The 26,725-nt window shown below is 39.1% G+C and overlaps 1 protein-coding gene across 1 annotated transcript in view; it reads left to right on the top strand.

Moving 5' to 3' along the window:
* The first annotated feature begins 358 nt into the window (after positions 1-358).
* Positions 359-26,725, top strand: part of LOC122443807 (synaptojanin 2 binding protein) — a 46,702-nt gene continuing 20,335 nt past the window's right edge. Inside the window, exon 1 of the mRNA XM_043472421.1 lies at positions 359-545. Within this exon, the coding sequence (XP_043328356.1) occupies positions 482-545 (64 nt within the window). The 5' untranslated portion in view covers positions 359-481. The remainder of the gene's footprint in view (positions 546-26,725) is intronic.

Raw genomic sequence — 26,725 nt, 5'->3', positions numbered from 1 at the left:
GGGAGAAGGGGACGACACAGTATGAGATAGTTGGATAGCATCACCAACTGATGGACATGAGTTTGAGTAAACTCCCCGGAGTAGGTGATGGACAGGAAGGCCTGGCTGCGCGGTCATTAGGGTCGCAAACAGTCGGACCCGACTGAGTGACTGAACTGAACTGAGCAACTATTTTATGTCTCTTACCTTTCCTATCCAGCCCGCCCCGCCCCGAATCCGTCTGGAATGGTAAAATCACGACAGAAACGCGCTCCTTGATCACCTCACAGTTTGATTTGAGAACCGGGTGAGAGTTCGTGCGGGGCGGCAGCCAGAACCACCACTCCCGGCATTCCTGGCGCCCGCCCCTCGCCCGGCTTCCTCTTCCGGTTCGCGGGCTGCTGAAACCGAAAGTGTGGTGCTGTGGCCGCTGCCGGGAGTGCTTCTCACCTTCACCTGCGCCGGTCCTCGCTGACCCCGGTCGGAAGCCAGAGAGTAAAATATGAACGGAAGAGTGGATTACGTGGTTACCGAGGAAGAGATCAATCTCACCCGAGGACCGTCAGGTATGTGCAGAAGTAATCATCGCTTGAGAGTCGAGTTCTTGAGGCTGTAAATTGCAGAGCAAACACCTCTTATGCGGAGCCGGATTCTTTTGGCCCCGGAGAAGACGGGCCCCAACCAAGAGGTTTCCTGAAGCATTTGTGAGCAAACGGATGACTTGTCTTGGCATCCGGCGTTAGCCTGAGAGGATCTGAGGAGTCCACCTAATTTTGCAGTCGGTTGTTGGTTCAGTCGCTCAGTCGTGACCGACTCTTTGCGACCCCGTGGACTGCAGCACGCCAGGCTTCCCTTTCGTGACCACCTGTTTTTATAGTCAGGATGGGTTTCTTTCTGCTTATGGTACTGGAAAACCCTGGGTGGCGGGGAGGGGTGGGAGGGAAGCCTGCCTTTTTAGCCAGCACTGGTGAATACCACACCCCTCCTTCCATTTGTCTGTTCTGTCCCTATTTCTGAGAGACCGTTTAGTGAAAATGGGAGCATAAACGGTGTGGACTGTAATTGCATATCCGTTTTTTCGGTGGTGGTATTCCTCCCTCCCGCCGTTCATTTCTGGAAAATTCATTCAGAGGGTTAACTGGAATGTTGAAGCAGAAAGAGACCTTAGAGATCCACTACAAATGTTCCCAAAGCTGGTTTCTCTTCAAAATTATCCAACTTTGCTTGGTTCTTTTTTTTTTTTTAAGTTAATTCCTAGAACTCATCTCTCTGAATTTGGATTCAGTGCAGTTGTTTCTTTGTTTGGGCTTTTTCCTCTTTTCCTCCCAACAAACCTGTCATGTGATTCTGATACTACCAAATCTTCATTTTCACCTACAGTGCTCTTATCTCCTGATGCTCTTGACTCCACTAGGCTCTTAACATTGCTGCCCACGTTGACTTGTTGCCTTTCCTTCATAGCTGTCTAGTGCTTTAAGAGCTTAAGCTTTGGGTTTATTTAACCTTTTACTAGTTCTTTGATACTCATTAGCTAACTTTACTGATATAAGCTTTAATTTGTCATTTGTAAAGTGTGCATGATGGAGTCCATTCCTAAGGGGTATGAGGATGAAATCACTTAATCTGTAAAATACTGAGAACATTGTGTGGAAAGCACTGTGTGTTCATTACTCTTGTTTTTATTGTTAGGAAATAAATGAATAGGTTAACACAGTAAATCTTACAAAATACTGTTATTTCAAGTTTCCAACAGCTCATCAAGTACCAGGCACTCTATCTGAGATGTTTTTGTAAGCCATACACACCTGTCTGTTGCCATCACTACTACCTAGATCAGTCCATCTTTTCTCATCTGAAATCTTGCAGTAGCTTGACTACAACTTATAGATAATTTTTCATAAAATATGGCCCAGAATCATCTTTGTCTTTTTTCTTGTTATAAAAAATTGGAAATCAGCTTAATGAGAGTGTAATTTATTGCTAATCTGCATGGTCAAATGCCATGCTTCATAGGAGCTCCTACACTTTTGTCAAAGGCTCATTCAGTATGCCCAAATCTCTTAGGTATACTTCTCTTACTTAAGTTTCTCCTTCTCTTCCTGTTAATGGTTATTGACTTTGGAGACTAACATAGAAAATTATTGTTAAAGCAAAATCTGTTTTTCAGTACTTTTCATCCATTGCTACTTGTTCTCCTAGGGCCAATTGAAACTATGGTAGTTGCAAGTATTAAAAGGCAGTTGGTTGTACTCCTGTTTTGTCTCTTCCTTCTAGGTCCAGATATCCCTAGTTGTTACATTAGTTCTCTTGTGTTTTGATTTGAGATTTGATTCTTGTTTTCCTGCTTAAGAATTTAACCTGTTTTGACATAGTTCCTTCAATGTAGTATCTGCAATATTTTCAGAATCACCTGACTGGAGCAGAGCAGCACTCTGATATTCTCTTGCTTATTTCAGTCACTAAATATTTTTGAAGTTTAGTGTAATATCACTTCATCTTTTTTGGTAGTTACATAACAGTGTGCTGATGTTCAGCTGACCATTTGCTGAAATTTTTCTGATCCTATTAATCTTGCAGACCTGAAGTTCCTAGTATAACCATTTTTCTGAATTATTGGAATTAGGAAGAGCATCAAAGGACTGATTAATAATAATTTTTTTAGCTAATATATCTCACCTCAGAGTTGCTTAATTTGTTTTGTATGTGCATTTATTCAAAATGAATGAATTTATTCACCTAGTGACTTTTAATTTTTTCTAAGCATTTTCGTGTTTTACCCATAAAAGTTGATAAACTTTCAAAAATTTAGATGAGTAGAGCCACAGACTTTTGAAGTTTGGTTGGTTCATTTAACAAGGTGTCAAGTTTCTGTTTATCACCTGCCATAGCTAGTTACCTGCTGTGTGGTGTTCCCAAGACGTCTCACAGTCTGGCTCCACTTTTCCTCACTGTGTCATCATTAAGATATATAGGGAAGAAGTCAGTTATCACGCCTAGAAGCTTCCAGTAATTTGGGTAGTCCCAAAATAGAAAACTAGGAAAAGCCTCTAGTTCCAAATATGCATTTCTGTTTGTAGGTTATATTGTCGCTCTTTGTTTCAGTACAGCTTCCTTTGCAGGGACCTGATAATTTCATCAAGTAATTGCAAGAATGTATATACTTTTGTTTTTGTGTGTGAGTGTTCTGTCAGGGACAAGGGTCTTGGATAATTCCAGTGTTGGGGCCCATTTTGCAAGGCAAATGAACCTGTTCTGTCTGGTCTTGCTTACTGCACAGGAAATAAAATCTTGGAAAAATTATGACAATGAAGTGAGTATCTGGTGAGGCAAAAAGAAGCTTGATATGTAGCTTGGCATCTATCCTCTGCCTTTTCCTCAGCCTTGTGAGGAGAGTCTTAGGTTAGATGACTAGAAGTGTTGTCCTCCTCCAAGAGTTCATGATTCTTTGGCCCATTCCATGTGTTGTTCATGAGTCCTGCCATTTTTAACTAACAGTAGGTGGTCTAAAGAACCAATTGAAATTTCAAATGCCTTAAAAGATTTGAAGAGTTCACTTTTTATCCTTTACAGAACACTCTTTTCTTTTTGTGGAAATCCAGCTTCATTATAGTCTCAAAGCCTCTCACTTTTTCCTTTATCAAATTGAGTTCTTAATGTTGGAAAGACTCAGTTACTCTAAGAAGTATGACAACGGATTTAATCTAGATTTTTTTACTTCATGTTGGATATTAGGATTCCTTGTTCAGGACTGAGTTCTCAATAAGTTTCAACAAGTTGCTCCTGATTACCATCTTTAAAAAGGGAGCAGAATTTCTATTTTTCTACTTTATTTAAAGGAGTTGCAGAGGATAATGGGATGGAACAGTTTTAATAATGAATAAGGAATTCCATATTATCTTTCTGGCAGTATGCTAGTTATTTCATATACACACCCACGAATATACATTTTTTTTCTTCAAAACCACCATGAGTGGTGATTAATCCACATTATTATTATTATTTTTTTAATCCACATTATTAGATGAGAAAATTGTCTCTCAGAGAGGTTAAGCATTTGCCCAAGTTCTAAAGTTGGTAAGTTTCAAAAGCCCAGAATTTAACCCAGATCTGTTGATCGCAGTGTTCTGTATACTAACTCCTAGTATAGTAGCTGCATTTACTAGGCTGCTATGCTGCCTAGTCACATGGCTTGACAAAATGTTTCTATAGTTGAGCATCTATCAGCTTTTTTTTTCTACTTGTCTTAAAAAAATTATTAATAAGGTTGATCCTTGAAGCAATCTTTAAAGATACAGTTTTTATAGCATATACTTTTCTCACTCTATGTGTTTTTCCACATAGTCCATCTCCTTGTTTCTGGAATCATCGTCAGTTTCCTACCCACTACATTGTATTATAACCAAATTCATTCTTCTCTCTTAAATTGTGTTTACTGGAGAACCTTGTTTATGACTTTCTGAAAGCTGAAATAGACCATGTTACTAGTTATTTTTATGTAACAACATTCTTTTATATTTTTGATATTCATCAATTTGCCTAGTCATTTCATGAATATCTGCTGACTACTCTGTGGCATGTGCCAGGGAAGGCACTAGGAAAACAGGAAATGAAATATATATCCTTTGAATCAGAAGAGCTCAGACTGAAGTTGAGGGAGGAGAGATAAGTAAGGAAGCAAATATAGAAATAAACACTATTTTCTTTCTCTCCCTATGCTCTCACAGGACTCTGTGATCTTTCTAGAGTGGTTCAGAGCCTGGATTCTTAAGTCACACAGCATGCGCAGTCACTTCAGTTGTGTCCGACTCTGTGCGAACCTGTGGACTGTAGCCTGCCAGGCTTCTCTGTCCATGGGATTCTCCAAGGCAAGAATACTGGAGTGGGTTGCCATGCCCTCCTCCAGGGGACCTTCCCGACCCAGGGATCGAACCCATGGCATCTTCTGTATCGCAAGTGGTTTCTTTACAGTCACACAGACCTACATCCAATTCTTAACTCTGCCACTTAAGTGAGAGACATGATCTAGCAGAGACCAGGCATATGCATTCAGTTCTTGCACAAGGGCTTATCCTGGAATGAGAGAATAAAGATGTTGGTGACTGAAAAAAATTGCATAATCTAAACATTGAGAATTATGTTTTATCTGGCAGTTTTCCTGGGGACTTCAGGCCCACAAGACAGCTACTCAAAGAGCTCTGAGGGAGTGCTCCAAAGAGGTAGAGGAAGAGCCAGGATATTACAGGGGTTTTGCAACAAAGGCCAGGTAGTCAGAACATCAAAAGATTACCGTTAATGAAAGAAAACTAGGTATCTCAAGTTAGGGAATTTAAGGCTTTTCTGTGGATGGGAAAATGCGAGTCTGGGTTCATTGAAATCATTCCTTTGATACACACCTTAGGTATGTAGGGCCAGTATCCTATTCTTTCCCATTCTGAGTCCTCTTGGGGTGCACCGTTGGGGGTGGCTGCACTGGCTGATGGCTTGCCAGTGGGTCAGCCTGTTTGTCTCCAACCTGAGTTCCCTCAGGGCTCACTGTCAGGAGCAACTGTAATATGTCGGCTTAATGGCTGCAACAGCCTTTGTTTACCAAAGTGGCAGGAGACCTTTTTCATCCACAATCTCTCCCCTTGGTCATAAATTTGACCAACATTTGGGAGAAACATTTCATGACTAATTTTTGTCCCATGAACCTCCCTAGGAAGGCTCATTCCTAGATCAGGCAAAGATTGTGTTGCTATGCCACTCAAGATGCCAATTTCTGGATTAGGCCCTGTTGATAATTTAAAATTCTCTGGATCCCCTGTCTTACTAATTTATTATGATCCAAGAAATGTTTTTCCTTGTTGCTTCTTCCCATACCTAGAGTTGCACTATTGTAATTATTCTATGTAGAGTTATATATGTTTAACTCTCAAGACAGCATTAGTTTTGTTGGAGGCCTGGAATAATGCAGGAGACAACAATCTTACAAAATAGGCAGGATGTAAATAACACAACCAGTAACATTAACAAAGTCAAGTGCAGCAGAGAGACGTAAAGCACAAACAGGAAACAAAGAGAACAAATTAAGCCAATGATTAGTATAATAACTAGCTGTAATCTGGTTGCAGTAAACCATCAAGTCCACAGGCGAGCCAGCTGGAGAAGCCAAATTATGGAAGGATCAGGAATAGGTAGATCAAATGCTTACCTATATATTTGAAAGGGAAGTGTAGGAGCAATGAAAAGAGGCCCTGATGTACATCCTGACAGGTACTGCCTAAAACATCTTTGGTAGGTATTGACTTAAAAAACGAAAGCACAACCTAGAAGTTTAAAGTTATGTTTTATTTGGCAGGTGGAACTGAGGACTTAAGACCAGGGCAAAGCCTCTCAGGTGGCTCTCAGTCTGCTCCAAAGGGGTAAGGGAGGAGCCAGGATATACACGAGTTTTTGCAACAAAGACCAGGTAGTCAGAAAATCAAAAGATTACTGTTAAGTAAAGAAAACCAGACATATCAAATTAATGAATTTAGAGCTTTTCTTTGTGGCCATAACCCAGGTCTTCTTTGCAGGTGGGGTCCGCACCCTCCCCGCCCCCCCAGTCTGAGCCACCAGGTCTTTTCTTCTGTATATGGGAAGATGCAAAAGTCTGGGCTCATTGAAGTCGTTCCTTTGATATGTACCTGAGCTCTGTAGGGCCAGCATCCTGTATCTTGCCCTGGATCTCTTCAGGGTACCTCCTTGGAGATGGCCAAGCAGTGGCTGACTGCTTGAAGACAGGCATCTTGTTTCAGTCCTGAGTTTGCTCAAGGTTCACTGTCAAGGGCGGCTGTAATGTGATGGCTTGATGGCTGCAGCAACCTATGTTTACTGTTGTTGTGGGCAATATTTTTTTCATTCATATAGGCCATATTCTTTGTTGCTTCCATCAGAGAGGGCAGCAGGATGGAGAGGGACTGAGTTGAGCACAGTACATTTTTTTGTTGCTATACCATCTTTCTGTTCCTTTGAGATTTAAGATTTTCCCTTATTCTCCTTGCTTGTCATGCACATTTGTTACTCTCTTTTGGGATAAGTAACAAATAAAAAGTGACATATTTCATCTTTGGACCAGAGTTTCTCTAGAGAAGATAATAGTTTTGAGTGAAAAGATGCCTCATTATTAACCTCTTGAGTCACTTATTTGAATCTTTCTTTCAGTCTACACATATATTGAGCAATGACTATAGGGCAGGTTTCTGTGCAGCACTGGGGATACAGAAGAGAACTGACTTTTAATATAATTGCAGTGGGTAGCCGAGCATAGTGATTAAGAGCATTTTTGCCTGCATTGCTAGCTACCTGTGTTTGGGCAAGTTACCTCACTTCTCTGTACCTTGATTTCTTGAAAATGAGGGTATTAATAGTACCTACTCAGAATCTTTGTGAGAATCAAATGGGGATTTTATTTTGTTTTGTTTTACAAATGATGTTGATTCTGTATCAGGTACTTGTCTAAGCAGTTTGCCAAAAATAACTCATTTAATTAATTTAATGGTGCCTGTCATTACTGCTGCTGTGTAGAAAGTAGACTTTACTAGGGTAAGAGCTGAGTCATTTAGGAAAGGCAGGGTAACCTGTCTCACAGGCATTTTAGGGACATTAGGGACTCCTGTATTTCTCTTCTTTTGTGCCTTTTTTCCCCCCGGGTTTTGAAAAACCTAGAGGCTCACAGAGACATTTTTAACCTTGCTGCATTTCCCCAGAATTAGAAAAGTTAGGAATTCCTGGCTTGAGTGTTATTTTCAGTGGTTTAACAGAAACCCTTAAACCAACTGAGGGCCATAGGTGTACGGGGTACTGTGTGGGACAGGATATAGAAAAGTAAACAAAAGCCAGTCCCCTGCACATGGATGTTTATAGCAACTTTATTCATCACTGGAACTAATGATTGCAGTAAAGAGCTAACTAAACCAATCATTTCAGTGAAGTGTGTTTTAAGGCAAAAGGAAGGTGGTGGTTTAGTCGCTAAGTGGTGTCCAGCTCTTGCAACCCTGTGGATTGTAGTCTGCCAGGCTCCTCTGTCCATGGGATTCTCCAGGCAAGAATACTGGAATGGGTTGCCATTTCCTTCTCCAGAGGCAAAAGGAAGAGGACATTGAAAATCTTGGAGACACGGGACACTTATGCATAGAAGGGTGAAAAGCAGGGAGGTGGTAATTATTATTTTTTTAAATTAAGACTTTATTTATTTAGAGCAATTTTTGTTTCATAGCAAAATTGAGAAGAAGGTAAAGAGATTTTCCATATCCCCCATTCTCACATATGTATGCATGGTGGTTTAGTCACTAAGTCGTGTCCAACTCTTACGGCCCCATAGCCTGCCAGGCTTCTTTGTCCGTGGGATTGCCCAGGCAAGAATACTGGAGTGGGTGGCCATTTCCTTCACCAGGGGATCTTCCCCACCCAGGAACTGAACCCAGGTCTCCTGCATTGCAGGCAGATTCTTTACTGACTGAGCTACAAGGGAAGCCACATATGCATAGCCTCCCCGTTATTGACATCCCCCCTAGAGTGTTTGTTACAATTGGTGAACCTGCACTGACACTTTATAAATACCCAAAGTCCAGTGGTTCACTTTAGAGTTCACTCTTTGCATTGTACCTTCTACAGAAATGGACAAGTGTAGAATGACTTATGTCCATCCTTACAGTATCATACAGAGTGTTTTCACTGCGTTAAATCCTCTTTGCTATACCTATACAGCCCTCTCTTCCCCCAGCCCTAGTAACCACTCATCTTTTTTCTGTCTCCATAGTTTTGCCTTTTCCAAAGTTTCATACAGTGAAAATCATACAGTATGTAGCCTTTCCAGACTGGCGTCTTTCACTGAGTAACATGCATTTAAGGTTCCCCATGTTTTTTCATGGCTTGATAGTCCATTTCTTTTTAGTGCTAAGTAATAGTCAGTTCTGTGGAGAAGTGTGAGAAGTAGGGGAATGTAATCACATATTTTGCTCAGTTATTACCAAGTAATTGGTGCTTTGAGGAACTTTGGGCTATCTTTTATTATTGATTAATTGTGAGTCAGTAATAGAGGATTGCAAAGAGTCGGACACAACTTAGCAACTGAACAACAACAAAAGACTTCCCTGGGGGTCTAGTGGTTAAGAATTCCCCTTGCAGTTCAGGGGACACAGGTTCAATTCCTGGCTGGGGAACCAAGATCCCACATGCTGCAGAGCGACTAAGCTAGCACGCTACAACCAAGCTAGCACACTGCAACCTCCTGAGCCCACGTGTTAAAACTATTGAGCCCACATGCCACAACTGAAGAGTCTCTGCTCCAACAAAAGATTCTGCATGATGCAACAAAAATCCCACGTGCCGTAACTAAGACCCAACAAATATATAAATATAAATATATTTTTAAATATATTTTTATTTATTATATATTTTAAATATATTTTTAAAATATTAGATGCTTAGAATACTTTCATTTTTGCTCTTGAGAATTATCAGATTCATTTTTAAATCAATTTTATTGCAGTATCATTGACATGTAGTAAAGTACATCCATTTTAAGTGTAAAGTTCTAAGAAGTTTGGCAAATAATATACATATGTATAATCATGACTCATCACTTGAGAAAATTCTCTGCATCTTCCTGCAGTGGGCCCTCTTACTGCAAGCTCTAGGCAACCACTGATCTGATTTCTGTCATTGTAGATCAGTTTTGCCTAACATAGAATGTCACAGAAATAGGATCATATAGTGTGTATTTAGGCTTCTTTCACTCATTTACACATTTATTTGTTATTACTGTCAGTATTTCACTTCCCAGGTGGCTTAGTGGTAAAGAATCTGCCTGCCAATGCAGGAGATACAAGAGACGCGGGTTTGATCCTTGGGTCAGGAGGATTCCCTGGAGGAGGAAATGGCAACCCACTCCAGTATTCTTGCCAGGATAATTCCATGGACAGAGGAGCCTGGTCGGCTGCAAGTCCATGGGATCGCAGAGTTGGACGCAACTGAGCAAAGCACACCACATTTCGTGTGTGAGTGTGCCACTGTATACCATAATATGATTATCCATCCACTTACTAATTCACGTTTATGTTGTTTCTGGGGTTTTGGTTATTAAAAATAAATCTGCTATGAGTATTCACATGCAGCTCTTTGTGTAAACATGTATTTTAATTTGTCTTGATTAAATACCTAATAATTGAGAGTGGGTTTGCTGGTTTTAAGGGTGTGTGTTTAGCTTTAAAAGAAATTGCCAAACTGTTTTTCAAAATATGTGTGTTATTTTATACTTCTACCAGGCATGTATAACAGTTCCAGTTATCTCACAGCCTTGCCAAAATTCGATATTATCTTTCCTTTTTATCTTAGTCATTACAAGGGTTGTGGAATGGTTTTTATTTGCATCTCCTGGATGCAATTGATGATGGAGCATATTTTTATATATTTATTGCCCTTTCATATATATTCTGGAAAGTATTCGAGTCATTTACCCATTGTTATTGTATTGCTTGTTTTCTTCTCATCAGATTGTAAGAGTTCTTTATATATTCTGGACATAAGTCCTCTGTCATGTTTATGTGCTACAGATATTTTCTTTTGTTTGACTTGCGTTTTCTTTTTGGGAAGTGGAGTTTGTGTTTTGAAGAGTGGAAGGCTTTAAGTTTTAAGAACAGTTTGTCAGGTTTTTTTTTCTTTCTTCCTCTATGGTTGATACTATTTGTGTAATGTTTAAGAAATCTTAACTACCCTAAAGTAAAGAACATTTTCTTCTATGTTTTCTAGTAAAATGTTATAGATTAGCTTTTATGTTTAGTTCTGTGATTCATTTCAAATTAATTTATTTTGCATGTATTTGGGGTTAAGCATTCAAGTTCCTTTTTATGTCTATCTCATACACAGTTGTCCCAACATTTATTGAAAATACTGTCCTTTCACCACTGAAATACATTAATGTATCAGATCAGTTGAGCATTTATATGTAGGCCCAGTGTGTGTCTCAAATTGATTGTATTATCCTGTTTTTCTCTATACAAATATGTTGACAAATGTAGCTTTTTAGTAAGCCTTGAAATAAAGCGTGCCTTCCAATTTTGTTTGTTCCTTTTCAAAAATGTTTTGACTATTGTAAAATAGAAGTTTAACCATGTAAATTAAAAAAAAAAACCCAGAGTATAAATTTCCATGTAAATTTTAGAACCAGCTTGTCAATTTCTATAAAAATGTCTGGTGGGATTTTCATTGGGATTACATTAAAATTTTACTAGTTTATGAAATAATGTTATTTGCAGCAACATAGATGGACCTAGAAATTTTCATACTAGGTGAAATCAGGAGACTGACAGATGCCATATGATGTCACTTTATATGTGGAAACTAAAATGTAACAAAGTTTTATATGAAACAGAAACAAGCTCACAGACATAGAGAAAAGACATACCGTTGCCAAGGGGGAGGTCAGGTGGGGGAGGGGTAGATTGTGAGTTTGGGATTAGCAGATGCAAACTATTAAATACAGAATTGATAAACAGCAAAGTACTACTCTGTAGCACAGGGAACTGTATTAAAATCCTGTGATAAACGTTAATGGAAAAGAAAAGGAAAAAAAAATATATATATATGTATCACTGAGTCACTTTATAGCAGAAATTAGCACAATATTGTAAATCAATAAAAAAGTAAATTAGAATCCATTTTGATTTAAAGAGAATTGCATCTTATAAGTACTAAGACTTCTGGTCCAAGACATGGTACAGCTTCATTTATTTAGCTTTTATTAATAATTTTGTGTTCAGGTCAGTCGCTCAGTTGTGTCCCACTCTTTGCGACCCCGTGAATTGCGGCGCTCCAGGCCTCCCTGTCCATCACCAACTCCCGGAGTTTACTCAGACTCATGCCCATCGAGTCGGTGATGCCATCCAGCCATCTCATCCTCTGTCGTCCCCTTCTCCTCCTGCCCCCAATCCCTCCCAGCATCAGGGTCTTTTCCAATGAGTCAACTCTTCGCATGAGGTGGCCAAAGTATTGGAGTTTCAGCTTCAGCATCAGTCCTTCCAGTGAACACCCAGGACTGATCTCCTTTAGGATGGACTGGTTGGATCTCCTTGCAGTCCAAGGGACCCTCAAGAGTCTTCTCCAACACCATAGTTCAGAAGCATCAATTTTTCGGCACTCAGCTTTCCTCACAGTCCAACTCTCACATCCATACATGACCACTGGAAAAACCAGAGCCTTGACTAGACAGACCTTTGTTGGCAAAGTAATGTCTCTGCTTTTTAATATGCTATCTAGGTTGGTCATAACTTTCCTTCCAAGGAGCAAGCATCTTTTAATTTCATGGCTGCAGTCACCATCTGCAGTGATTTTGGAGCCCCCAAAAAATAAAGCCTGACACTGTTTCCACTGTCTCCCCATCTATTTGCCATGAAGTGATGGGACCAGATGCCATGATCTTAGTTTTCTGAATGTTGAGCTTTAAGCCAACTTTTCCACTCTCCTCTTTCACTTTCATCAAGAGACTTTTTAGTTCATCTTCACTTTCTGCCACTTTCTGTCATCTGCATAATTTTGTGTACCACAATGTAAAAACTTTTTAATGTGTCATTCAGCTAAGATGTCTTCTATTTTTCCTAATAATTTCATCTTTAACTCATAGGTTATTTGCTTTCCAAACATTTAGGGATTTTTTTCTTTAAAGATATCTTTATTGTTGAGGACAATGTTTGTGTCCCTCCAGAATTCATGTACTGAAACCCTAAGCTCTAATGTGACTGTATTTGGAGACAGGCCCTTTTATTGAAGTAATTAAGATTAAATGAAGTTGTAATAATGGGGCCCTGATCTTATAGAATTAGTGTCCTTAGAGAAAGTGACCCAGAGAGCTCACTCTGTCCTTGTGCATACACAAAGAAGTCATAGGAGCAAAAGCAAGGTGGTGGCCACCTACAAGTTAAGAGGCCTTAGAATGAAATCTGTCTTGCTGGTACCTTGATCTTAGACTTCCTAAGCTTCCAGAATAGAATTCTTTTAAGTCACTCGGTCTGTGGTATTTTGTTATGTCAGCCCAAGAAGACTAATATAGTTATTTTTATTGATTTCTAATTCAGTTCTGTCTTTCGAAGTTTATTGGACTTACTTTATTGACCTACCATCAGTCTTTGTGAACATTTCCTGTGCGCTACAAAAGGATGTTTATTTTACAGTTGCTGAGTATATTGTTCTGTAAATGGAAATTAGGTTAAGTTCGTTCTTAGTGTTGTTCAAAGATTCCGTATTTTTACTGACTTTTCTGTTTATTTGTTGTCAATTACTGAGGGAGAAATGTTGAAATCTACAAGTCCTTTTTAAAAAAGTTTTATTTATTTATGACTGCACCAGGTCTTCATTGCTGTGCATGGGCTTTCTCTAGTTGCAATGAGTAGGGGCTACTCTTTAGTTGTGGTGCATGTGTTTCTCGTTGCAGTGGCTTCTCCTGTTGCAGAGTACAGGCACTACACATTTGGGCTTCAGTACTTCCAGCACATGGGGTCAGTAGTTGCTTCAGTAGCAACGGCTCCTGGGCTCTAGATCGTGGGCTTAGTAGTTGTGGTGCTTGGGCTTAGTTGCTCCATGGCGTGTGGAATCTTCCCAGACCAGGGACTGAACTCATGTCCCCTACATTGGCAGGCGGTTTCTTATCCTCTGTGCCACCAGGAAAATCCTACAAGTCTTTTTTGATTTGCCTTTTTCTCATTTCAGTTTTTGTTTCATTAATATTCAAGTTCTGTTATTGGTGCATCTATATGCACTTCTTTTTTTAAGAAGTCAATGTCCCTTATTATCCCTTGTAATTTTCCTTATTCTGAAGTTTACTTTTTATTACATTCATGGGACCAGTCCAGCTGCTTAGTATATCTGCGTTCATCCTGTTAATTTTAAGGTGCATTTACCCATACATTTATGATTTCCAGTGGTGTTCATTCCTTCATATCCAAGCTTTTGTTCGGTATTTTGTTTTTGCCTAACAGACTTCTTTAACATTTATCATAGTATAAATCTGCTTATGTCACATTCTGACAGCTTTTGTTTTTCTGAAAAAGTGTTTATTTTGCCTAACTTTTGAAGGCTGTATTCATTAGACATAGAATTATAAGTTAATTTGTATTTTTCTTTTAGCATTTTAAAGATGATGCTTCATTGACTTGTGGCTTGCATAGTTTCTAAGGAGAAGTCTATTGTCCTTCTTAGCTTAACTCCTTTGTACTTTGTTGTTTGTTGCTCAGTCACGTCCTACTCTTTACGACCCCATGGACTGCAGCACGCCAGGCTTCCCTGTCCTTCATCGTCTCCTGGAGCATACTCAAACTCATCTGTTGAGTCTGTGATGTCTTTATACTTACTATGTCCTTCTTCCCTCTGACTGCTTTTAAAATTTTCTCTTTATACCTGGTTTTGAGCAATGTGACTATGGTATGTATTAGTGTTTGTGTGTGTGTTTTCTTTTGTATTTATCCTGATTGGAGTTTGAACATCTCAGATTTGTTTATATTTTCATCAAATTTGAGCCAGTTGTTTTCTTCAGACATTTTTTTCTATCTCCCTTTTTTCTTCTTCTTCTGGAACTGTAGTTACGTATGTATTAAACCATGTACCATTATCCCAAGTGTTACTGTGGTTTCCCTACACTTATCTTTTCACTTATCTTTTCTTCTGTGGTATCAAATCTGTTGTCATTCACATCTAGTGTATTTTTCCTTTCAGATATGTAGTTTTTAAACTTATTAGTTTCGTTTTCCTAAAAAAAAGCTTCCATTTTTAACACACAGATCAATAGAACAGGGTGGGGTCCAGAGAGTAAACCCATATGCATATGATTGATTAATCTGTGACAGAGGAGCTAAGAATATACAGTGGAGGAATAATAAATGTATCATTTATATCTTCAATAATGATGTTGGAAAAACTGAATGCTAAAGAATGGAACTGGACTACTATTTTATGCCACACAAAAAAATCAGCTCAAAATGAAGGCAACTTCAATATTTGAGGAAAAAACTTCCATTTTCTCATTATGTTTACTTCCTTTATTTTCACATAGTTGTAATAGCCTTTTAAACATCATTGTGTGCTAGTTTTGTATTTCTGATTCTCTTTCTCTTGACGAGTTTTTTTCCTTGATTCTAGGTCATGTTTTCTTCTTTCCTTGTTCAGTCACTCAGCCAAGTCTGACTCTGCATCCCCATGGACTGCAGCACGCCAGGCCTCCCTGCCCTTCGCTATCTTCCGGAGTTTGCTCAAACTAATGTCCGTTGAGTTGATGAAGCCATTCAATCATCTCATCCTCTGTTGCCCACTTCTCCTCCTGCCCTCAGTCTGTCCTAGCATCAGGGTCTTTTCCAGTGAGTCAGCTCTTTGCATCAAGTGGCCAAAGTATTGGAGTTTCAGCTTCAGCATCAGTACTTCCTGTGAGTAGTCAGGGTTGATTTCCTGTAGTATTGACTGATTTGATCTCCTTGCTGTCCAAAGAACTGTCAAGACTCTTCTCTAGAACCATGGTTCAAAAGCATCAATTCTTCAGCACTCAGCATTCTTTATGGTCCCACTCTCACATCCATATATGACTACTGGAAAAACCATAGCTTTTATTATATGGACCCTTGTTTTCTTCTCAGCATGTTAAAAGTTTTTAATTAGATTTTGGATGTTGTGACTGATTACGTTGCTCAGTGTCTGCATTTTGTTTTGTTGCATTAACATTTATTTCTAGTATTACATTGTTGAATTTGTTTTGGTAGGCAGTTAAGTAACTTGCAGGTCAGTTGTACCTCTTTAGAACGTTTATAAACTTTTCTAGGGTGAATCTAAAGTAGCATTCACTTCAGGGATAGTTGAACCCTCCAAATGTTCTAAGTGGGTTGCCACTGAATTTCCTAGTGTATCACTGAGAATTTTGATTCTGGTTGGTTAAAGGTCTCTCTACCATGTGTTGACTTTTGAGAATTGCTTAGCCTGTACTAGTTTTTATTTGTCTAGCCTTGTGGAGTTTCACTTAATGTATACATGGCCTCTTAGTAGACTCATGCGAATACCTGGCACTCTCTCTTGTACTCTCTTTTTTTTGGTCTAGCTTCCTCCTTTCCAGAACTTTGCCCTTCCAGAACTAACTTCCAGCAGGCTCACCCTCCCCAAACTCTGATCCCCATTTCATCCAACCAATGAAGCTGCTAGATTCTGTTTGGGCCGTACACCTTGTGGTAGTAACTCAAAAATTTTCTTCAGAAAGCTATGGTGATTACAGAGCTACAAGGTTTTAATTCAGTAGCCTTATAAGAGGATTATATACTGTAATGAAGTGCTGTTTATTCCAAGAATGCAAAGATGGTTCAATATAAGAAAATCGGTTGATATGATACAACATATTAATAAAATGAATGAAAAAGAGCCCACATTATCACCCCACCATATAGAAAAAGTATTTGAGAAAATTTCCTCTCCATGTTAAACACCTTTCCATGTTAAAAACACTCAGCAAAGTAGGAATAGAAGGAAACTTCCTCAACATGATAAAGGTCATATATGAAGAATCCACATATGGATACGTCATACTTGGTATAAGAAACTTTTCTTCTATGATCCGGAACAAGACGATATGCTTGGGTTCACCACCTCTGTTCAAGATGGTGTTGGAAATTCTATCCAGAACAGTTAGGCAAGAAAAAGAAAGGCATACAAATTGGAAAGGAAGAAGTAAATTGTCTCTGTTCACAAATGGCACAGTCTTATGTGTAAAAAATTCTAAAGTTTCCACCAAAAAAACCCCAGAATTAATAGCAAACTTGGCAAAGTTGCAAGATACAAAATCAACACAAAATTAGTTGAGTTTCCATACATGAGCAAGTTGAAAGGGATATTAAGTAAACATTCCCATTTATAATAGCATTAAAAATAATAAAATACTTAGAAATAACTAATGAGACAATAACTTGTATATTGAAAACTACAAAATTTGACTGAAAGAAATTAAAGGCATAAATAAGTGGAAAGATATTCCATGTTCATGAATGAGAAGTGTTAATATTGTTAAAGTGACAGTGCTATCCAAAGTGATCTGCAAACTCAGTATTTATCAAAATCTCATCTGCCTTTTTACAGAAATACAAAAATCCCATCCTAATACTCATATAAAATCTCAGAGGACTCCCTAATAGCCAAAGCAATCTTGAAAACAAAGAACAGTGTTAAGGGACTCACAACTTCCTGATTTCAAAACTTACTGAAAATTACAGTATTCAGAACATTGTGGTGCTAACGTAAGAGCAGATGTATAGAGCTGTGGGGTAGAATAGAGAACCCAGAAATAAGCCTCCTCATATATAGTCAAATGATTTTTGAAAGGATACCACCACTATTCAGTGAGGGGAAAGACAGTTTTTTCAACAAATTATGTTGGGAAAACCAGATCTCCACATGCAAAAGAATGAATTTGGATCCTCGCCTTACATTTTATACAAAAATTAGCTAAAAATGCATCAACTACTTGAATATGAGAGGTAAGACTAAAGTCTTAGAAGAAAAGATAGGGAAATTTTTTTTATGACATTTGATTCACTGATATTGTTAATGTGACACCAGATGCACAGACACAGAAGAAAGAAATTAATTGAGTTTTACCAAAATTAATAATTTTATGACTCAAAAGAGACTATAAAGAGAGTAGATAACCCACAGAATGGGAGAAGATATTTGCAAATCATGTATCTGATACTGAATTAATACCAGTATACATAAAGAATGCTTAAAACAACCTCATTCAAAAATTAGGCCTTGAGACAGTTCTTTAACGAAGATACATAAATGGGCAATAAACTCGTGAAAAGATGTTTAACATCACTAGCCTTTAGGAAAAACCACTTCACATTAATCAGAATGATTATTATCCTGCTGCTGCTGCTGCTAAGTCGCTTCAGTCGTGTCCGACTCTGTGCGACCCTAGAGACGGCAGCCCACCAGGCTCCCCCGTCCCCGGGATTCTCCAGGCAAGAACACTGGAGTGGGTTGCCATTTCCTTCTCTATTATTCCATTAATCAATAGTTTAGGACTATTATCCTAAACCCCCCCAAAAATGAAGATGATAAGCATTGATGAGGATGTGGATAAATTGGAACCCATGGGCAATGCTCTTTGGAATGTAAAATGTGGTACATCTGTGATAGAAAACAGTTGGGCAGTTCCTCAAATTCTTGAATATAGAATTACCATGTGATCCGCATTTCAGTTCCAGATATATACCCAAAAGAATTGAAAGCAGAAACTCAGACACTTGTATACCAGTGTTCATAGTAGCATTATTCACAACAGCAAAAATATGGAAACAACCAAATGTCCATTGACAGTTGACTAAAGAAAACGTGGTATGTACATGCAGTGGAACATTATTCATCCTTTAAAAGGAATGAAATTCTGATACATTGTACAACAAGAATGAATTTGGAAGACATATTTTGTGGAATAAGCAAGACACAATGAACAAATTTGTATAGTTCCACTTACATGGGGTATATAGAATAGGCAAACTCAGAGTGACAGAATGTATAATAGTGGTTACCAGGGGGAGGGGAGAGTGAGACATTATTTTTAATGGATGGAGACTTCTCTTTGATATGATGAAAAAGTTGCAGATATGGACAATGGTGATGGTTGCATAACATTGTGAATGTACTTAATGTCACTGAATCGTACTCTTTAAAATGGTTAAAATGTTAAATATTGTGTTGCATATATTTTACCTTTAAACAAACTAAGCTGTTTGTCCATTAGAGCTTGATTTTATGCTACATATATTTTGCCATGAAATGATTAAATGAATAGTGGGTTGTTTGACCAATAGAGCTTGACTGGTGTCTAGGGAAAATTACAGAGATTATCTTGGGATAGAAAGACCCTTGGGTAGATAGGGGGAAGGTAGAGTATTTGTTCATCTAGTGTTCATAACTCAACGTGTGGCCACCATCATTGGTGTTAATGGACTATTTTGTTTCATTTTAATGAATTATTTTTTCCAGAATAACAGATTGTGAAATATTGCTCTTTTACTTTATAATGTTTAGATTTTAAAGAGAAGAATCTGAATGAAATGAAAGATTTTCCCTTCTCTGTCATGATAGTAAGCAATAGGGATCCTGACTGAGGTAACAACTCAAGAACAACCAATTCTTCCTTTGGAATATATTATACTTGAGGACTGTTCTACAGTCATTATCCCAACATTGCTTATTCAAGCCAGCCCCCAAAACAAGTTGATTTATGCAAACTTTTTTTCTAACGCAGTTGTTCATATTTTCTACAAAGATACAGCATAGCAAAATGGTTTACAACTTATACTTAGCAATCAAACATCCTAATTTAGTGTCTGAGCTTTACAAAGAATTAGCTGTGTTACCTTTTAAAAAATTACTTAATCTCTTCATGCCTTACCCTTTTAAGTTCATCTATAAAGTGTGAGTGATAACCTCTTCATGTGTTTACTGGGGAGATTAAATGGGATAATGTATGTAGAGTGCATGGCATTATACCTGGTAAACACTTAATAACTATTAGTTGCTGCTGCTCTTATTTGTAAACAAGCTCACGATCCAGACCTGGAGACAGGAAGAGGTCTCAGGAAGGCATTTCTTATTTCATTTTACAAAGCTCTTAAACTAGACATACTTTCTTTCACTCTCAGTCATATGATGGTGTCATTCTTATGCCATCCGTACATTTTTGTGCTTAGACTTCTCCAAATTAGAGACCAAGCAATCCATTTTAATCTTGATGACATTTTAAAAATTTATTGACGCATTATAACCAGGATTCACTATGAAGTATGTCTTCATTTATTCACTTTTTAAAAAGTCTATTGAGTCCCTGTCTTTTTCTTTCTCCCTCTCCCCTCAACTGCTTTTGGACAGTAGATGCCAAGTACTGAATTGATTAATACCCTTCAGCTCCATGGGAAAGACTCAAGATCTCTTCAAGAAAATTAGAAATACCAAGGGAACATTTCATGCAGAGATGGGCACAATAAAGGACAGAAATGGTATGGACCTAACAGAAGCAGAAGATATTAACGGGAGGTGGCAAGAATACACAGAAGAACTATACAAAAAAGATCTTAAAAACCCAGGTACCATGATGGTGTGATCACTCACCTAGAGCCAGACATCCTGGAGTGTGAAGTCAAGTGGGCCTTAGGAAGGATCATTAGAAACAAAGCTAGTGGAGGTGATGGAATTCCAGTTGAGCTATTTCAAATCCTAAAAGATGATGCTGTGAAAGTGCTGCACTCAATATGCCAGCAATTTGGAAAACTCAGCAGTGGCAACAGGACTGGAAAAGGTCAGTTTTCATTCCAATCCTAAAGAAAGGCAATCCCAGAGAATGCTCAAGCTATCGCACAGTTAGGCTCATCTCACACACTAGTAAAGTAATGCTCAAAATTCTCCAAGCCAGGCTTCAGCAATACATGACCCGTGAACTTCCAGATATTCAAGCTGGTTTTAGAAAAAGCAGGGGAACCAGAGATCAAATTGTCAACATCCGTCGGATCATCGAAAAAGCAAGAGAATTCCAGAAAAACATCTACTTCTGCTTCATTGACTACGCCAAAGCCTTTGACTGTGTGGATCACAACAAACTGTGGAAAATTCTTAAAGAGATGGAAATACCAGGCCCACCTTACCTGCCTCCTGAGAAATCTGTATGCCGGTCAAAGAGCAACAGAACAAGACATGGAACAACAGACTGGTTCCAAATTGGGAAGGGAGTATGTCAGGGCTATATATATTGTCACCCTGCTTATTTAACTTATATGCAGAGTATATCATGTGAAATGCCAGACTGGATAAAGCACAAGCTGGAATTAAGACTGCAGGGCAGAAATTTCAGTAAACTCAGATACGCAAATGACCCCACCCTTATGGCAGAAAGCAAAGAGGAACTGAGGAGCCTCTAGATTGAAAGAGGAGAGTGAAAAAGCTGGCTTAAATCTCAACATTCAGAAAACTAAGATCATGGCATCTGGTCCCAGCACTTCATGGCAAATAGATGGGAAAACAATCTATTTGTTGTTTTTATTAATTTTATTTTATTTTAATTTTCTTGGGCTCCCAAATCACTGCAGATGGTGACTGCAGCCATGAAATTAAGACGCTTGCTCCTTGGAAGAAAAGCTTGACAAACCTAGAGAGCATATTAAAAACCAGAGACATTTGCTGACAAAGGTCTATATAGTCAAAGCTGTGGGTTTTCCAGTAGTCATGTATGGATGTGAGAGTTGGACCATAAAGAAGGCTGAGCACCCAAGAATTGATGTTTTGAAATGTGGTGTTGGAGAAGACTCTTGAGAGTCCCTTGGACTGCAGGGAGATAAAGCCAGTCAATCTTTTTTTTTTTTTTTTAATTTTTTTATTAGTTGGAGGCTAATTACTTCACAACATTTCAGTGGGTTTTGTCATACATTGATATGAATCAGCCATAGATTTACACTTATTCCCCATCCCGATCCCCCCTCCCATCTCCCTCTCCACCCGATTCCTCTGGGTCTTCCCAGTGCACCAGGCCGGAGCACTTGTCTCATGCATCCCACCTGGGCTGGTGATCTGTTTCACCATAGATAGTATACATGCTGTTCTTTTGAAACATCCCACCCTCACCTTCTCCCACAGAGTTCAAAAGTCTGTTCTGTATTTCTGTGTCTCTTTTTCTGTTTTGCATATAGGGTTATCGTTACCATCTTTCTAAATTCCATATATATGTGTTAGTATGCTGTAATGTTCTTTATCTTTCTGGCTTACTTCACTCTGTATAAGGGGCTCCAGTCACATGCACCCCAATGTTCATCGCAGCACTGTTTATAATAGCCAGGACATGGAAGCAACCTAGATGCCCATCAGCAGATGAATGGATAAGGAAGCTGTGGTACATATACACCATGGAATTTTACTCAGCCGTCAAAAAGAATTCATTTGAACCAGTCCTAATGAGAAGCCAGTCAATCTTAAAGGAAATCAGTCCTGAATATTCATTGGAAGGACTGATGCTGAGCTGAAGCTCCAGTATTTTGGCTACCTGATGTGAAGAGATGAGTGGTTAGAAAAGACCCTGATGCTGGGAAAGGTTGAAGGCAGGAGGAGAAGGAGATGACAGAGAACATGATGTTTGGATGGCATCACTGACTCAATGGACATGAGTTTGAGCAAGCTCCATGAGATGGTAAAGGACAGGGAAGCCTGGCGTGCTTCCCTGGGGTTGCAAAGAGTCAGACACGACTAAGCGGACTAAGCGACTGAATGACTGCAGCTTCAGCTCCATAATACATTGTCCTCATCAGTAGGTTCAGAGTTCCTTTTGGTTTTCATTCCTAAGCTTTATCTTCTATCCCTCCCTCACAGATAATGTGTCTTAAATATGTATACATTTTTGTAAATAGATAACACTGTTCTGCATAGACATGTTTTTAAGAAGATTTTATACTATTAATTGGAGAGGGAAATGGCAACCTATTCCAGTATTCTTGCCTGGGAAATCTTGTGGATGGAGGAGCCTGGCGGGCTGCAGTCCATGGGGTCGCAAAAGAGTTGGACATGACTGAGCATGCATACACACATACTATTAATATCAACATTACATTTTAAAACTGTTACTTAGTGTATGATTATTCAGTGCATCTATGTTTTAATTTTTTCTTAGTTACCTGTTTCCCAAAGGGTGAACACCTAAATTGCCATCAGTTCCTCACTACCACAAAACATGTAGCAATTAATATATTCTTACATTACCCTTGACAAAATGATCACATTGGTCCAAACTGAGATGCTTTTGAAATTGAAAGGGACTATTTTAATTGCACTGGGACAGTATGTGTCTATCAAGATTCCCTGGCAAACCAAGATATGTGGTCCACCCTATTTAGGAAGATTTTCCTGAGATGGGCCAATAATCATTGGTTGTATACTAGGGTAGACCTTCCCATTCTGATTGTTTCCAGCTGACATCTGGTTGGTACATGTACTGGCCTAATTATTGAATATTTTCAATACTGCCATTGCTAGAAATTACTCAATGAGGGAGATGTCTGGGTCATAGGTAATAGACAGCCTTAATTTCCATAAGGATGAAAGTTTATTGAGTTCCACAGCCCAGTCTTATCCTATTAATAGATGGATAGACATTTTAATCTGTCTTCCTTTATTTCAGGATTTTTCACATTTGTACTTTATGTCTATTCATCCTTTCTCCATCAGACTGTCTAGTTTGGGGGTGTAGCAGGCACTACTGTTTTATTGGCAACTTCTCTTAAAGGAGCTACTCCATGTAGCGACCACTATATATAGTTTATAAAGGACTTTTTCAGACTTTATGTTATTGGACCCTACTTTTTCAGTTAGAGAGGACAGAATTTATAATCCTTAGGTTACAGAAGAAGCAGCTGAGGATCAAAGATACACTGACTTGTTTTAGTCCACATATTGGGTAAGTTATGGAGTTGAATTTGTAGCTAGGTCTTCTGACTTTAATTTACTTTTGCAGACTCTAAGAGGGACAGGAAAAAGGATATATTTCTATTTGTTGTTCAAACAGAGACTGTCCAGTTTAGCTTTATGTCTTCCATGGAATATAATGCGATACCTAACATGTAGTAAATGATCAATAATGAATAAGTTGATTGAGGATTATGTAGGTATTCATGTAGGCTTGAATTGGTAATATTGCTCCTCAGTGCTTCAGAGATTCCTGTTTATTGCAGCGACACTTCAAGTTAAAGGTAAGTTCAGTTTGTAAATGTTGTAGCTGAAGAAAGAGACTTCTTGTTAGTCTAGAAGTTCTCATATTAAGTGGTGTGGTTCATTTACAATTGATGTAGCAATCAGCGTGGCATTATAAATATGCTTATATATTGTGGTGGGGGAAGGAGTAGACTATACTTGTTTGTGTATAGGAAATTTTGGGAAGATTTTTTTCCCACTCTTTTTTTTTAATCACTGTTCTGTAGTTTTAAATACCCAGTAGCAGAGTCCTTTTTCTTTCTAATTACTATGTTGCATTCAGCTACATAACATATACTTCCTATTCCCAAGATTCCGAGAGGCAACTCTGTTTGGTGAGGATATTGGATTTCATTGAAAAATTTTCTCCAAATTGTTTCTCCCAGTACTGAGAGAGGCTGATTGGCCTCAGCGCACCTTGCTGAAACCTGTCATGGTCTTAAAGGTATTTCAAAGCCTTTTATAATCAAGCTCCACCTACCTTTCTATCTGATCTGAACTGCTTCCCATCCCTCTTCCATTACCTTCTACCCACTATGATAAAAATTAATAAGAGTTTTCTGAGAGAAACCATTTAGTAACTTAAAATTTTTATAATCTACCCTTTAAAGAAGTTGTGTATTCTTGCCACCTCTTCTTAATATCTTCTTCTTCTGTTAGGTCCCTACCATTTCTGTCCTTTATTAGGCCCATCTTTGCATGAAATGTTCCCTTGGTATCTCTAATTTTCTTGAAGAGATCTCTAGTCTTTCCCATTCTATTGTTTTCCTTTATTTCTTTGCTTTGATCACTGAGGAAGGCTTTCTTATCTCTCCTTGCTATTCTTTGGAACTCTGCATTCAAATGGGAATATCTTTCCCTTTCTCCTTTGCTTTTCGCTTCTCTTCTTTTCACAGCTATTTTTAAGGCCTCCTCAGACAACCATTTTGCCTTTTTACATTTGTTTTCCATGGGGATGGTCTTGATCCCTGTCTCCTGTATAATGTCATGAACCTTCGTCCATAGTTCATCAGGCACTATCATGTCTAGTCCCTTAAATCTATTTCTCATTTCCACTCTATAGTCATAAGGGATTTGATTTAGGTCATACCTGAATGGTCTAGTGGTTTTCCTTACTTTTCTTCAATTTAAGTCTGAATTTGGCAATAAGGAGTTCATGATCTGAGCCACAGTCAGCTCCTGGTCTTGTTTTTGCTGACAATATAGAGCTTTTCCATCTTTGGCTGCAAAGAATATAATCAATCTGGTTTCGGTGTTGACCATCTGGTGATGTCCATGTGTAGAGTCTTCTCTTGTGTTGTTGGAAGAGGGTGTTTGCTATGACCAGGACGTTCTCTTGGCAAAACTCTTATTAGCCTTTGCCCTGCTTCATTCCGTACTCCAAGGCCAAATTTGCCTGTTACTCCAGGTGTTTCTTGACTTCTTACTTTTGCATTCCAATGCCCTATAATGAAAAGGATGTCTTTTTTGGGTGTTGGTTCTATAAGGTCTTGTAGGTCTTCATAGAACCATTCAACTTCAGCTTCTTCAGTGTCACTGGTTGGGGCATAGGCTTGGATTACTGTGATATTGAATGGTTTGCCTTGGAAACGAACAGAGATCATTCTGTCGTTTTTGAGATGGCATCCAAGTACTGCATTTTGGACTCTTTTCTTGACCATGATGGCTACTCCATTTCTTCTAAGGGATTCCAGCCCACAGTAGTAGATATAATGGTCATCTGAGTTAAATTAACCCATTCCAGTCCATTTTAGTTCACTGATTCTTAGAATGTCGACATTCACTCTTGCCATGTCCTGTTTGACCATTTCCAATTTGCCTTGATTCATGGACCTAACATTCAGGTTCCTATGCAATATTGCTCTTTACAGCATCGGACCTTGCTTCTATCACCAGTCCCATCCACAACTGGGTATTGTTTTTGCTTTGACTCCATCCCTTCATTCTTTCTGGAGTTATTTCTCCATTGATCTCCAGTAGCATATTGGGCACCTACCGACCTGGGGAGTTCCTCTTTCAGTATCCTATCATTTTGCCTTTTCATACTGTTCATGGGGTTCTCAAGGCAAGAATACTGAAGTGGTTTGCCATTCCCTTCTCCAGTGGACCACATTCTGTCAGACCACTCCACCATGACCCGTCCGTCTTGGGTGGCCCCACACAGCATGGCTTAGTTTCATTGAGTTAGACAAGACTGTGGTCCTGTGATCAGATTGGCTAGTTTTCTGTGATTATGGTTTCAGTGTGTCTGCCCTTTGATGCCCTTTCGCAACACCTACCATCTTACTTGGGTTTCTCTTACCTTGGACGTGGGGTATCTCTTCACTGCTGCTCCAGCAAAGCACAGCCGCTGCTCCTTACCTTGGATGAGGGGTTATCTTCTCATAGCCGCCCCTCCTGACCTTGAACATGGAGTAGTTCCTCTCGGCCCTCCTGCACCCATGCAGCCGCTGCTCCTTGGACATGGGGTAGCTCCTCTCGGCCGCTCCTGTGCGGTTGCAGCCTGGTGCTCTCAGTCGCCACCCCTGACCTTGAGCAAGGGCTAGCTCCTCACGGCCACGCTACTGCATGGTCCATCGCAGCCGGCACTCTTCTGCTTCCTAACAGAAGCAGAAGATATTAAGAAGAGGTGGCAAGAATACACAGAAGGACTGTACAAAAAAGATCTTCACGACCCAGATAATCACGATGGTGTGATCACTCACCTAGAGTCAGACATCCTGGAATGTGAAGTCAGGTGGTCTTAGAAAACATCACTACGAACAAAGCTAGTGGAGGTGATAGAATTCCAGTTGAGCTATTTCAAATCCTGAAAGATGACGCTGTGAAAGTGCTGCACTCAATATGCCAGCAAATTTGGAAAACTCAGCAGTGGCCACAGGACTGGAAAAGGTCAGTTTTCATTCCAATCCCAAAGAAGGGCAACATCAAAGAATGCTCAAACTACTGCACAATTGCACTCATCTCACACGCTAGT

Source organism: Cervus canadensis, chromosome 6 (genome assembly GCF_019320065.1).
Source record: "Cervus canadensis isolate Bull #8, Minnesota chromosome 6, ASM1932006v1, whole genome shotgun sequence".
NCBI lineage: Eukaryota > Metazoa > Chordata > Mammalia > Artiodactyla > Cervidae > Cervus > Cervus canadensis.
The sequence above is the reverse complement of the archived record's forward strand: the minus strand, read 5'-3'. Positions and strand labels throughout refer to the sequence as shown.